Raw genomic sequence first — 13,892 nt, 5'->3', positions numbered from 1 at the left:
AACTGAGTATCCCTAGACCCTCTTTGGTGCCTTTTCCTGTTGTTGTTATGCTCGTACCTAAGTTACAGACAAAGTCCCCTTTATTCTTCCCTCTCTTTCTTGTAAGCAGAAGACTCTCCTCATAGTCACCACAGCTGTGAATGTCTAGGTCACACCTAAAGCCAGCATGTCTCCGAGTCTTACCCAAGGCCCACAGTGTGTACCACCTGGTTACCCTGCTGATTATTCAGGGCCCATCGGCTCATAGGTAAGCAAATGATGGGTCCTGCTAGGACTAGGTCCTTCCCTTCCATGCAGCAGTTTCTCTTCTGGCCAAGGGTGTGTCTAGAAATGCCTGGGAACTAGGGCATGGAATGAAGGCTTCATGGCTCTGCTCAGTGCCCTATCTTACTGTAATTGAGTTGGTATCCAAGTTGCAAAACAAAGTCCTCTTTACTGTTTCCTCTTTTCTCAAGCAGAAGGAAGGGGTGCCTTTTGGAGCTGCAAGCTGTGTTGTCTGGGGTTAAGGGAGGATTGGCACAACAACTCCTTTAGCTGTCTTGGCTGGTGTGTCACTGGGTCATGTGCCCCCAAGTCCACTGGCTCCAAGCTCAGTACAGCACTAGGACCTGACTAGGAGTATAGTACTTGTGGCCTAGACAGCCTTTCAAATTGATGTAGGACCCCAGAGCACTTCAGCCCATGGTGGCAAGTGCTTGCCAAAACTCAGATTCTGTCTGCTGGGATGGGAACTTCTCCTTTGGCTAGGACGCGTCTAAATGCTCCCTCTGTGGGCAACGGCTGAGTTCTGCCTGGTGTTGGCAGCACAGAGCTCCAGTGCAATTCAGAGCAACTGCTGGGCTCTCCCTCCTTGATATGCAAAGATTCTCTCTCTGTGCCATGTGGCTGCCACTGAGGATAGGGAAGAAGAAGTGGTGTGGGCATTTCAAGGCTGTCTTTCCTACCCTCTTCACTGTCTCTTTCACAGTATGATGTTAAAACCAGGTATTGTGATTGCTCACCTGGTTTTTTTATTCCTATGAAGGTGCTTTCTTATGTAGATAGTTGTTCCACTTGGTATTCCTGCAGGGAGATCCATCAGTGGAGAATTGTATTTGGCTATCTTGCTCTGCTTCTTCAGGTCAAATCATAAATGTTCTTATTGCCATCTGGAATGATGAATTCTTTTCATGGGGTTTTCCATTTACTTTGCCCAGATCCATTAGAGGAATCACTATCTATGGCAGCTATAGCTTCACAAAGTGTATTTCTTAAATAATAAGACTTGGAAGTTGAAGTTATTCCTTGATCCATGGGCTACAGGATAGATACTGTGCTAGCAGGCATGAAAACAACATTAATCTTGTACATCTCCATCTCCATCAGTTATCCAGGGTGACTATGCACATTACCAAGAGGCGGTCGTACTTTGAAAGAAAGCCTTTTTTTTTGAGCAGTGGGTCTCAAAAGTGGGCTTAAAATATCAGTAAAAACTGTACTGTGAACAGATATGGTGCCATCTAGGTTTTGTTGTTCTGTTTATAGAACACAGGCAGAGTAGTTTTAACATAATTCTTCAAGGCCTTAGGATTTTCAGAATGGTAAATGAACACTGACTTTAAGTCACCAGTTCCATTTGCCCCTAACAAGAGAGTTAGCCTTTTCTCTGAAGCTTTCGAGCCAGGTGTTGACTTCTTTTAAGCTATAAAAGTTCTCAATGGCATCTTCCTCCAACATGGGGCTTTTTCACCTACATGTAAAATCTGTTGTTTTGTGTAGTCACCTCCATCAATGATCTTAGCTAGATCTTCTGCATAACCTACTGCAGCTTCTACATCAGCACCTGCTGCTTCACCTTGCACTTTTATGTTATGGAGATGGTTTCTTTCCTTAAAACTCATGAAGCAACCTCTGCCTGCTTCCAACTTTTCTTCTGCAGTTACTTCCAATTTCTCAGCCTTTACAAAGAGTTACGGGCTTGTTCCGGATCAGGCTTTGGCTTAAGGGAATGTTGTGGCTGGTTTGATCTTTTATTCAGAACACTCAGAGTTTCTGTGTATCAGCAATAAGGATGTTTTGCTTTCTTCTCATACATGCACTTACTGGAGTATCACTTTTAATTTCCTTTTAGAACTTTTCCTTTGCATTCACAACCTGGCTGTTTGGCACAAGAGGCCTAGCTTTTGGCCTATTCCAGCTTTTGACATGTCTTCCTCACTAAGCTTAATCATTTCTAGCTTTGGATTTAAAGTGAGAGACATGAGATTCTTTTCACTGGAACACTTAGAGGCCACTGTATAGTTATTGATTGGCCTAATTTCAATATTGTTGTGTTTCAGAAAATAAGGAGGCCAGAGGAAAAGGAGAGAGATTGGGAACATTGCTGGTGAAGCAGTCGGAACACGTGCTACATTTATCAGTTAAGTTTGCTGATGTCTACGGGCACAGTGTGTGGTGCCACCAATTAAAAAGATCACATTGATCGCGGACCACTGTAACAAATATAACAGTAAAGAAAAGGTTTGGAATATTGTGAGAATTACCAAAATTATGCAGACATATGAAGCGAGCACATGCTGGTGGACTTGTTCTATGCAATGTTGCCACAACCTTCAATTTGTAGGAAAAAAAAAATGGCCAGGCAAGGCGGCTCATGCCTGTAATCCCAGCACTTTGGGAGGCCAAGGTGGGTGGATCAGGAGGTCAGGAGTTCAAGACCAGCCTGGCCAAGATGGTGAAACCCTGCCTTTACTAAAAATACAAAAAGTAGCCAGCCAGACATGGTGGCGGGTGCCTGTAATCCCAGATACTCGGGAGGCTGAGGCAGAGAACTGCTTGAACCCAGAGGTGGAGGTTGTAGTGAACCAAGATCGCACCACTGCACTCCAGCCTGGGTGACAGAGTAAGACTCTGTCAAAAAAAAAAAAGAAAAAAAACAACCAAAAAAACCCACATAGTGTCTGTGAAACACACTGAAGCAAAGTGTAATAAAATGAGGTTTGCCCATACTTCATTTACTTCCACATAATTTGATAAATTGCTAAGTTCTTCTGACAAAGTATGAATGCTTGCAGAATCTTTCTGCCATCTACTTATCATTTTATTGATTAAACAATTTTTTTCCCTAAATTGAAATTTAATCACTGCATTGATCTTCTTAACTTTAGACTGACTTCATAAACCTCTAACTTATCCTTTCTTTTTGTCCTGAATTGCTGATCACACGGACAAAATATTTTTTAAAACTGACACCTAAATTTACCTTTCATTTTCAAACACTATAGAGTTGCTACGTTCTGTGATCTATACTTATAATGCAATAGCTGAAAAGATCTATTGCTGTTACTACCAAATTTAAAATAATACACTGAATACATTTTCTGCAGGATCAGACATTTTTTTAGTTTACTAAAAAACAGATTATGTACCCTGTCTTTTAGAGGAATGATTTAAGGAAAAAAATTTCATATAGTAACATTTGAATGAGTTGACATTAGTTTTTACAATACTTTGACCAATTACCAGTTTTGCAATTTGTACAACCAGCTGTTGTTTTTAGATTCCAGCTAGTTTTGTGTATAAATAGAATATTTTATGTGCCTTTTCCCCTCCCTTTATGTGTCTTTACACGGTAGAAAGGTTTCCAAAGGCAATGGCAATTAGCGGTGCTGTCTGAGGCTAACTTCCCAAGCAATTTAGGCAAACAAGATTTTAGCCTGAATTTTCCAGGTAATTGCCTTGTTTTGCTGCTAAGGGCAGCTTGAGGATGAGTAGCGGGACTAGACTAAAATACATTTTTTAAATCTGCACACTCAATAGCAGCGTGTGTTTGTAACCGTCATGTATTTTGAGAAATGAACAATGACGCCCCATGGCAACAATATTTGGCTGAAAGATCAAACCACCTAAGTGAATTAAATATGCAGCATTTCTGCTAATACTCCTAAACATATTCAATTGTTATACCACTGGAAAGATTTTCCACTTTTCATACCAATTTCTATCCCCCCCAAACTAGAGCATCATATTTGTATATGGATTTTTTAAAAAACATAACACCAGCACCAAAACCCCACTGTTTCAGACACACAGTATACCAACCCATTAAATGAGTCAGTGTGGCAAAAATAAAGCCTGTAGATTCAGGCAACCCAGATATTTACTAACTTTGAAAAGTTATTAAACTTCCAGAAGCCTCAGTTTTCTCATCTGAAAAGAGGCAATAATATATGTTTTTATGAGCTTGTGCTCATGCCAACTGAGAAAACACCAATACAGTCACAACCCCTAATAAATATGCCCATTCCTGCTTTGCAGAAGTTTTCTTTAATAATATTTATTTATTTATTAGAGACAGGGTCTCACTCTGTCAGTCAGGCTGGATGTAATGGTGTGATCACAGCTCACTGCAGCCTCAAACTCCTAAGTGATCTTCCTGCCTCAGCCTCCCCAGTAGCTAGGACTACAGGCAAGCACCACCACTCTGGTTAATTTTTAGATTTCTTCAGATATGGGGTCTTGCTATGTTGCTGAGGCTGATCTTGAACTTCTGGTCTCAAATGATCTGCTTGCCTTGGCGTCCCAAAGTGCTGGGATTACAGGCATGATCCACCAGACCCGGCTTCTTTAATTATTTTTAATAAATTTATAATCACAGGTTTAAAATGCACTTTTTAATTTTTGTAAACATTGCACACTTCTGAATGTAATGCCTCAAGATAGTACTTACTCACTTTACATATACAATGTAAAATATACTACCTTTAATTTTCCTAAATCTGCCTTTTTTAGGTTTCAAATAATATCCTTAGATTTTATAATTGAAGAAAAAATTCTTATAGCCATACTTTTCATGATTTCTAGACCTCTTTAACAATTACCATCTCTTAAATGCTTAGGACTTCTTTGCCAAAGTGAGGCAGAAAACTTCTAATTAAAACCCAGGTCATTTAAGTATATGCAAAATTTTAACATAATTACCCTAGAACAATAATTTGCAAATGATGGGGAACTGAAGGACATGTTTAATTGGAAAGAAAAACGTTTTTTAAAGGTACTTTTGATATGATCAGCCTATTGCTCAGCAGAGAACTGCTGTTTGGGCACTTCACTTGGCTACAAAGATGCGAAAGGCAGGAATCTTAGAGTCACTGAATTGTGTTGATCTCTGTGAGCTCATACTGCAGGGAGCAGTCTGTATTAGCTACTGACTTGCTTCCAAGTACCATTTGAGGTTGGATCATAATCTTTGTTTATTTTTGAGACGAAGAAGTCTCGCTCCTGTTCCCCAGGCTGGAGTGCAATGGCATGATCTTGGCTCACTGCAACCTCCGCCTCCTGGGTTCAAGCAATTCTCCTGCCTCAGCCTCCTGAGTAGCTGGGATTACAGCCGCCTGCTAATATGCCTGGCTAATTTTTGTATTTTTAGTAGTAACAGGGTTTCATCATGTTGGCCAGGCTGGTCTCAAACTCCTAACCTTAGGTGATCCACCAGCTCCCACCTCCCAAAGTGCTGGGATTACAGGTGTGAGCCACGGAGCCTGACTTGATCACAATCTTTAAGTAGTTAGAGCCCTGAGTAATTTAAAAATTTTATGTCTCTATGCAGTCACTGAGATAAGCTATTTTTCCCCCTTTCCTTGCATAATGGTCTAGAGGGCAGGGTGTGTTCCTCTGAGGGTCACTGTCTGCAGATTTTCCAGGCTGTTGATCCTTTTTTTTCTTCTTGTAGACTGGATTCTTCTGGTAGAATGACTCCCCAGTGTGAATGCTTTAAAAAGATGACTTTATTGCTCTTGACTCAGCTTTTAAGTATCTTTTAATGCGTTTTAAATTTTCATTTGCTTCCTCAAAGTAATCCATAAACTAGTCTATAATTTTATCAACTGCAATAAATCAGCAATACAAGGTTTACCAGAGTAGCCTGTAAGGACAGGCAACTTATGTCATATACTAAGATCTTGTATCTGCATGTAGATAACCTAGGGGTTTGACTGGATTATGGCCCCAAAGACATTCTTCCGGCACAGGCACACAGATAGGTGACAGTGAACATCTCAGTTCAGTGATTTACCTTGCAACGCATTTGTTCTGCATGGAGCTCTTCATGGTGATCCGGTAGAGACTGGGAAAGCTTCTTTTTGAAAGTTCGTAGTTTCTCCAGGGAATCTGCTATTCCTTTCTCACATTTTTCCCAGTCCTATCATGGGAATAAAAACAAATAGCATAGACATTTTTTTTTGATGTAGGAAATTGGAGGAAAAAAGAAAAAAAAAAAAAGAAACCCTCTTCTTCATTCCCAGGGAAAATGAAAGTTACACTGATGGCAGAGTGCGGTGGTTCATGCTTATAATCCCAGCACTTTGGGAGGCTGAGGCAGGTGGATCACCTGAGGTCAGGAGTGTGTAAACAGCACGGCCAACATGGTGATACCTTGTCTCTACCAAAAATGCACAAATTAGCCAGGCATCGTGGCAGGTGCCTGTAATCCCAGCTACTCAGGAGGCTGAGGCAGGAGAATTGCTTGAACCTAGGAGGCAGAGGTTGCAGTGAGCCGAGATCATACCACTGCACTCCAACCTGGGTGAGAGAGCAAGACTCCATCTCAAAAAATAAAAAAAAGAAAGTTACACTGACGAACAATATGAAGGTACACCCACAGCCACTGCCAGGGGAGGCAGCATGCTGTCGCCATCAGAACAGCTGAGTTCAAAACTGACTCTGTTACTTATCTGTGTGGCTTTAAGCACATAATGCTCTGTTTCCATTTTCTCCTTGAAAATGGAAAAAATACAAACTCTCCACATTTATTGGAGGCCAAAGGAAGCAGTGGGTATCACGGCATCAAGCACAATGACCAAAATATTATGGGTACCCAAAAATGTTATCTAAATCCAAATCTATCTGCAGAGGTAGGACTATAATCTCAGTACCTTGTCTCTTTCTTAACCCCCTCTGTAATTGCACCCAATGTCAACTCTCTTCTAAATGTACTATGAGGGATTAAAAAAAAAAAGAGGATATGGAATCTCTTACAGAAAGAGCAACACACACTACAAAAGCATGGCATTTCTGACTGGCTTTATCTTGTTAATTCTGAAACATATGTAGCAAAGGATTAAATGTGTAATGCATTAAAAACCCATATAAATTAAGATGTAGAACAAGAGAGATAATGCATAATTTAAGAAATCTATATCTAATATGCCAAGCAGTGGTAAGTGCTCTGGAGAGGAATATGGCAGGGCAGGTGGTAGAGATTGGCAGTATAGAATGAGGTAGATCTCTATGTACTGACAAAAGAAACCATCTATTGTGTGTATGTTTTGAAAGATTACACAGCAAACTGGTTTAACAATGGTTAAGCAATTAGGTGTAGTGCTACATGCCTGTAATTCCAGCTACTCGAGAGGCTGATGCACAAGAATTGCTTGAGCCCAGGAGGTGGAGGCGGCAGTGAGCCAAGATTGCACCACAGCACTCCAGCCTGGGTGACAGAGTAAGACTCTGTCTTGAAACACAAACAAAAAAGAAGATAGGAGAATTTGGATGGTAGGATAAGGGAAATTTCATTGTTTACTCTTCATATTTCAATTATTACCTAATTTTAAAAAATCAGACACATGTAATTTTTTTGTAATAAAAGAGTAGAATTTTTTAAATGACAGAAACCACAGTGGAGCTTGATTTTTTTTTTATAGCACCTTATCTACACATTATCTCAAATCTGGTGTCTTAGTGCCAGTGAAAATTAAATTCAACTAAATAAGTCTCCTTCGCTTTGTTCAACACTGTCCATTTGTCATACTGTCCAATCCAGGCCTTCCTGCTACCCACTCAACTCCCCAGTGGCCACTCCCTACACCATGAACTACAGAATTCCAAAGCAAGACAACTAAAATCATGGTTAGAATCTTTTTTAGTAGTCAATATGGAGTCAAATCACATTCCAACTTCCTTCACAAAATCTCTTTCATTATCATCAGTCTTTTCTTACCTGTATTCTTTCTACTTCTGACACCTTAGTTTTAGCGTAACAACTCGTTGGTGTTATTACCACAACTAATTTCTGGAAGCAGTTTTCAGTAAAGTGTCTCCTTACTCAATATGTCTTTATCAAAACTTAAACTGAGAGTTTGACACAAGTCTCATTTCTCTTTAAAATTCCTTCATGGAACTTCTTAGAGTGCATAACCACATTCCCTCTTCCCAGTTACCAGAAAAAAAAATCATTAAAAAAAAATTTGTCCATCAGGGACAGATTTGTTCAAGTTCTCCTTTATTTTAAAATATCTTTGTGTCCCCAGGCTACAGTTAGCTCATCAATGCTAACCATAGTGAGGGTAGACAAAAAGATTCTCTTTCTGCTTAAACAACATTCTCAATAAAACTATCAAACACCCTGAAATCTATCAGCATGCAATTGATAAAAGTTTATTGATCTAAAAGGATAAGTTCATGACAGGCACCGTGGCTCACACCTGTAATTCCAGCATTCTGGGAGGTTGAGATGGGCAGATCACTTGAGGCCAGGAGTTCAAGACCAGCCTGGCCAACATGGCAAAAACTCACCTCTACTAAAAATAAAAAATTAGCTAGGTGTGGTGGTACATGCCTGTAATCCCAGCTACTTGAGAGGCTGATGCACAAGAATCGCTTGAACCCAGGAGGTGGAGGAGGCAGTGAGCCCAGATTGCACCACAACACTCCAGCCTGGGTAACAGAGTAAGATTCTGTCTCAAAAAACAAACAAACAAAAAAAATCAGCTTCTTATTTTTCATAACAAAATTAAGAGACGATAGTGAAGAAGGTGAACATAGAGGGCATGGAATTATAATGCCTATTTTTGGCATACTTAGAGTATTAAAAGCTAAATATAGATAAGTATTAAAGCTGTGGTGAAAAATACACTAAAATGAGGCTACAGAAACATCAAAATTTAGATTCATAAATTCCTTCTTAGAGAAACAGGATGTAGTGTGAAGAGTCAAAATAAAATAAACTTTAACAAGAAGGGAAGAGGAATTCCTCTTTCCAAGGATGACTTAGATTCTGAATCTATAACCAAGTCCTTTTACGACACGAATTATAAGGAAACAAGTTAATGTCATGGGCCTGCAAATATCTTCTCAAGTGGATGTTTTATACACCACCAAATAGACAGATAAGAAAAGCAAATGGAGTGGCTTACACATCATGCCTTATTAAGTCTTGGAAACATTTCCAAAAATCACAACACAAATTAAAAAAGAAATGATTAATATATTCTCTACAGGATGAGTTACAATGTTTTAAATCCCTTCCTAAAAGCAAAAGGAAGAAAAAGAACCCATCATATTACATTACTGATGAATTGTGCTATGTGTAAATAATAGTTCTTTATAGCTGTTCAGTGGCATTTTTGATGAATTGCTTCCTTCACAGAAGACAACATATTATTAAATAAAATTCCAAAGAATAAATCCAATGGGGATACACACTTTAAGCATTAAAAAAGCAAAATCTGTTCTACTAAGTTTAGAGTCATTATCTTTGATCCAAACATGTGACAGGCTAAATTTATTAGATACCCTCATTCGAGTGTTGGTGATTATCAACATGTATAGGACCACAGCATTTAGCTGCCTTTACTTTTAAAGATCATCATAACACCAGTCGTAGTAATTACTATCATTCATTTAGTGCTCACTATGAGCCAGGTAAGGTACCATATGATTCACTATCATTATTTCATTAAATCCTCACAATGGCCACATGGACAAGGTGAAGTTATATACCCACTCTACAGATGAGGAAACCTGAGGCTTAGATAGGCTAAGTTAACAGGTCACTTGGTTTACTATGATTTTAACCTGCGATTATCTTATTTTAGAGCCCCTGTGCTTTTTAAACTGCTCATTTAATTATGCATCATACATGCAATTGGACAGTGAGAGAGAAAAGTATATTGTGGGAGGTCCAGATAAATCTACATTTTCCAAAACTTACTGTGTGATCCAGCAGGGGGCGCGTCAAGAGGTAGAGAGGCTTCCTCAAAGCAGTCAAGGCTGAATGAACTTCACCAGGTTAAGAAGGACCTGGTGCGGTGAAATGAGTATCTGCATCCAGCTAAGGGCTTAATACACCTCCTGGAGATTTTAGCTTGTGGCAACTTGCTTAGATCAGCTAAGATAAATCAAGAGTATCTTTCTGGGTTGGTTTTTCCCTTCTATAAAAGAAGAGATATCAATCTTGAAAACCACTTTAGAGTCTCAGATTGGGGAGTGGAAGCTACCCTTTGAATTTCTGTATGGATTTATAAAGTCATCACATGGCTAAGCCTTCGCACTGGCCATTAATCAGAATTCAAAGCTTAGACAGTCTTATTAGGCTTTACTTTGTTGGGAGATTTTTCTGAAAAATGAAATGCTGAGAATTGGGAAACTTTTCCAGTTTGTGCAAGATAAGACAAAGTCTTAAATAAAACACAGAGGATAAAATACTGCAGGGTATTATTTGATGATCTTTGTATTATTTGATTTGCAGAATAACAATGGAAGGAAGTAGTACAATGATTAGAAGTAGTTTGGGTTCTTTTTTTCTAACTGAACTTACTTTCAACAAGAAGGCTAGTTTTTTCTTCTGTTCCTCCAGTCGCATGCTGGCTGATTTCCATTTCTCCTGGATCTCAGTGAGTTCGGCCTGCAAGGCAGCCTCAGCTCCACTGTCCGCCGAGAGAAGGAGTTGCTTGCCAGCCTCCACAGTCAGGATGTAGCTGCCTTGCTGCCGCAGGAAAACCTTTTCTTTGAACTGAAAAAAACCATAGCTTTTTATTTTCTGATTCTTTCCTTCACTGTTTCCTTCCTGTAAGCATTTTTAAATGGCCCTAACTTTGAGCATACATAGATAGCATGCCCTCCTTCATCCAGCAACCATTTACTATGGTGGTGCTTTGTGCATGGAGGCACTGGTGAATAAATGAGTGAGAATACAATGGAGACAGGCTTAGTTTCTGTCCGCAAGGTAAATACAATTGATGCAATAAGACAACCACTCTCTAAGATTGATGAGCAGGAATACAGAGGAACACCTGATCCAGTAGGGGGCGCATCAAGAGGCAGAGAGGCTTCCTCAAAGCAGTCAAGGCTGAATGAACTTCACCAGATTAAAAACGACCTGGTGCGGTGAAATGAGTATGTTCAGAAGTGGAAGAGAGGACACCTTCTCACAGAGAAATGACGATGGGCACATTCACTTTGTGAGAAAAATATGATAAATTCAGAAAACTGAATATAGTTTTCAGTGGCTGGAGTGTGGAAGGCATGGGAGACAGTGGTAGGAGTGAGGCCAGACAACACCTTGCAGAAATTTGGTTTTTCTTTTTTCTTTCTTTTTTTTTTTTTTTTGACAGAGCAAATTTCGCTCCGTGGCCCAGGCTGGAATGCTGTGGTGCGATCTCGGCTCACTGCAACCTCTGCCTCCCAGGTTCAAGCAATTCTCCTGCCTCAGCCTCCGGAGTAGCTGGGGACTACAGGCACAGACCACCACGCTTGGCTAATTCTTGTATTTTTAGTAGAGATGGGGTTTCACCACTTTAGCCACGCTGGTCTTGAACTCCTGACCTGGTGATCCACCCGCCTCAGCCTCCCAAAGTGTTGGGATTACAGGCGTGATGAAATTTGTTTTTTATACTAAAAGTGACTGGGGTTCACAAAGAATGTTGATGTTTGGATTAAAGTTTTAATAAATGCACTCAGCAATCAAGTAAAAGTAGAATGGAAGAAGGGTATGTGTTGGATATACTAAGACAGATTAGGAAACTATTGTCTACCTGGGCTAGAAATCATGAGCACCTAACTAAGGCAGTGGCAGCAGGGATGTAGAGTTGGGGAGATTAGATAAGAGGGTGACAGACAAGGAGAAGTATAGCTCTTAAATGATTCTAGGGTTCCTAGGCTAATGACACTTCCTGGATGTGTGATGGAAAAAGGAGAATAGTTGGTCCTGAGATCACAGGTTCTGCTGGGACCCACAGGGTACAAGGCATCTGTGATGCAAACAGACATAAATCCAAAATGTGGTTGAATACATGAGTCAAAAGTTCAGCAGGCTGGCCGGGCACAGTGGCTCACACTTGTAATCCCAGCACTTTGGGAGGCCGAAGAGGGTGGATCACAAAGTCAGGAGTTCGAGACCAGCTTGACCAACAAAAATACAAAAATTAGCTCGGTGTGGTGGTGCATGCTTGTAATTCCAGCTACTTGGGAGGCTGAGGCAGGAGAATCTCTTGAACCCCGGAGGCAGAGGTTGTGGTAAGCTGAGATCACATTACTGCACTCCAATAGAGTGACAGAGTGAGCGACAGAGTGAGACTCCATCTCAAAAAAAAAATTTCAGCAGGTAAATAGGACCAGAAGATACCAATATGCCCCTTCTCTGCTGGTAGGGGGCAGTTGAAGTCATGTCTGTGAATGAGGGCTCCCAGAGAAATCTGAAGGAGAAAGGAACCAAAGAACAATGACTTTAAAGGAAGAGGAGCCCACTGGATACTCCGGGAAGGACTGACTAGAATGACAGGAGGTATCTGTCTAAGGTGCTAGCAGCCCGAAGGTAAGGGGCAACCTGGAAACGAACAAAGAACTCAAACAGGACAGGGCTTCCTGCCTTCTTTGGAGTACTTAAGCTACATGTTTAAATTGCTCAAGAATAAAACGTATGCAAGCAACATGAAGTTTTCCTTTCTTTGCCCTTAGCTTTTCATCCCTGCTAGGATTTAGTGAGCTGCGGGAGGCCATAGTGTGTGAAGTGTAAGGAGCCTTTGTGAGAGGCTGGGGCTTACTATCATTTCAGCATTCGATATGGGCTTCGTAATTGAATCATTTTGTACGTTTCTGTTGACATTTGAGAACAATGTTTGTCCCAGTTGCAATGTCACTCTAGAGTCCTTTTGCAAAACCGAGGCTAAGGTAAAAGTGAGCGATGGAAATATCTAAGAGGCGTGAGAACACTGTGTTTTGCATCTTACCTGCACTTCATCAAAGAGGGTCCTTGCTTGTTGCAGTGGTATAGGAACACTTCCGAGACCACTCATGGGGAGGTAGGACACTTCAACCAACCATTTACGAAGCTTTTCTGCCATCTCCCTGTAGCGTTGCCACTGGCGAATCTGGCTGTCAATGATCCCCCGCCTCTGCTGGGCCCTGCGAATCACTCCTTGCCACTGATTACTGAGGAGTGTCAATTTCAGGTTGAATTCATCCCTAGTGAAGAATTATGTGGTTAAAAAACACTTTTATCTTGGATGCAGTTACATAATCAGCCAGTGTATACATTGTCGACAACCCTAATCTAGGATGGCGGTTTTCAAATATTATGCCGTGATCTACTATTGGGTTACTGGGTTAATTGCAATTAATGTTTAAAATTAAACTACCTGTGTTTGCAAATGGTGAATGTTTGCATGTCTCAGCATAGGTTGAAGACAAATCTACAGTGAGGTCATTGTCCTTCACTCTCTCCCTGACAGCGTGACGGGGGAGGACAGGACACCTGCAGATGCAATGGGAAGGGCTGCAAATCTTGAGCAACCCCACAGCAACGTGTGCAGCCCGTGATGGTGATGGCGTCTTGTGGGCCACACAGCAGGAAAACGTGTGGAACAAGGCTTACATAGAACCTTTGTCGTCAGTTAGAATCATAAGCCACTTGAATAAAATTATGTAATTTAAAAAGATTTTTAAAAACTGCACTTCATAAACTCTCTCTGTATTCTCTCACAATAAACAGCCCCAACCTTTAGCAAATCATTTCACGCTTTCATCTAAATTATCTCTTCTACATTGTAGGCTGACTTCACTTCATTCCTAGAAGGATGAAAAAGAATTATCATAGCCTGTATAAATGTCATTAATATATTTAGTAATAATACATTTTA

At 40.5% G+C, this 13,892-nt stretch overlaps 1 protein-coding gene across 16 annotated transcripts in view; it reads right to left on the bottom strand.

Moving 5' to 3' along the window:
• The window catches only part of SYNE1 (spectrin repeat containing nuclear envelope protein 1), a 521,352-nt gene that overhangs the window by 70,633 nt on the left and 436,827 nt on the right, over positions 1–13,892 (bottom strand). For all 16 annotated transcript variants that reach the window (XM_064360559.1, XM_064360560.1, XM_064360546.1 and 13 more), the window contains 3 exons: positions 12,984–13,218; positions 10,574–10,768; positions 6,053–6,178 (listed from right to left, as the gene is read on the bottom strand). In XM_064360559.1, coding sequence (XP_064216629.1) covers positions 6,053–6,178; positions 10,574–10,768; positions 12,984–13,218 — 556 coding nt within the window. The remainder of the gene's footprint in view (positions 1–6,052; positions 6,179–10,573; positions 10,769–12,983; positions 13,219–13,892) is intronic.

This window comes from Aotus nancymaae, unplaced genomic scaffold, assembly GCF_030222135.1.
Source record: "Aotus nancymaae isolate 86718 unplaced genomic scaffold, 86718_ANA_hifiasm-v0.15.2.pri h1tg000040l, whole genome shotgun sequence".
Taxonomy (NCBI): Eukaryota; Metazoa; Chordata; class Mammalia; order Primates; family Aotidae; genus Aotus; species Aotus nancymaae.
Note: the sequence above shows the minus strand (reverse complement) of the source record. Positions and strands in the feature narration are given on the sequence as shown.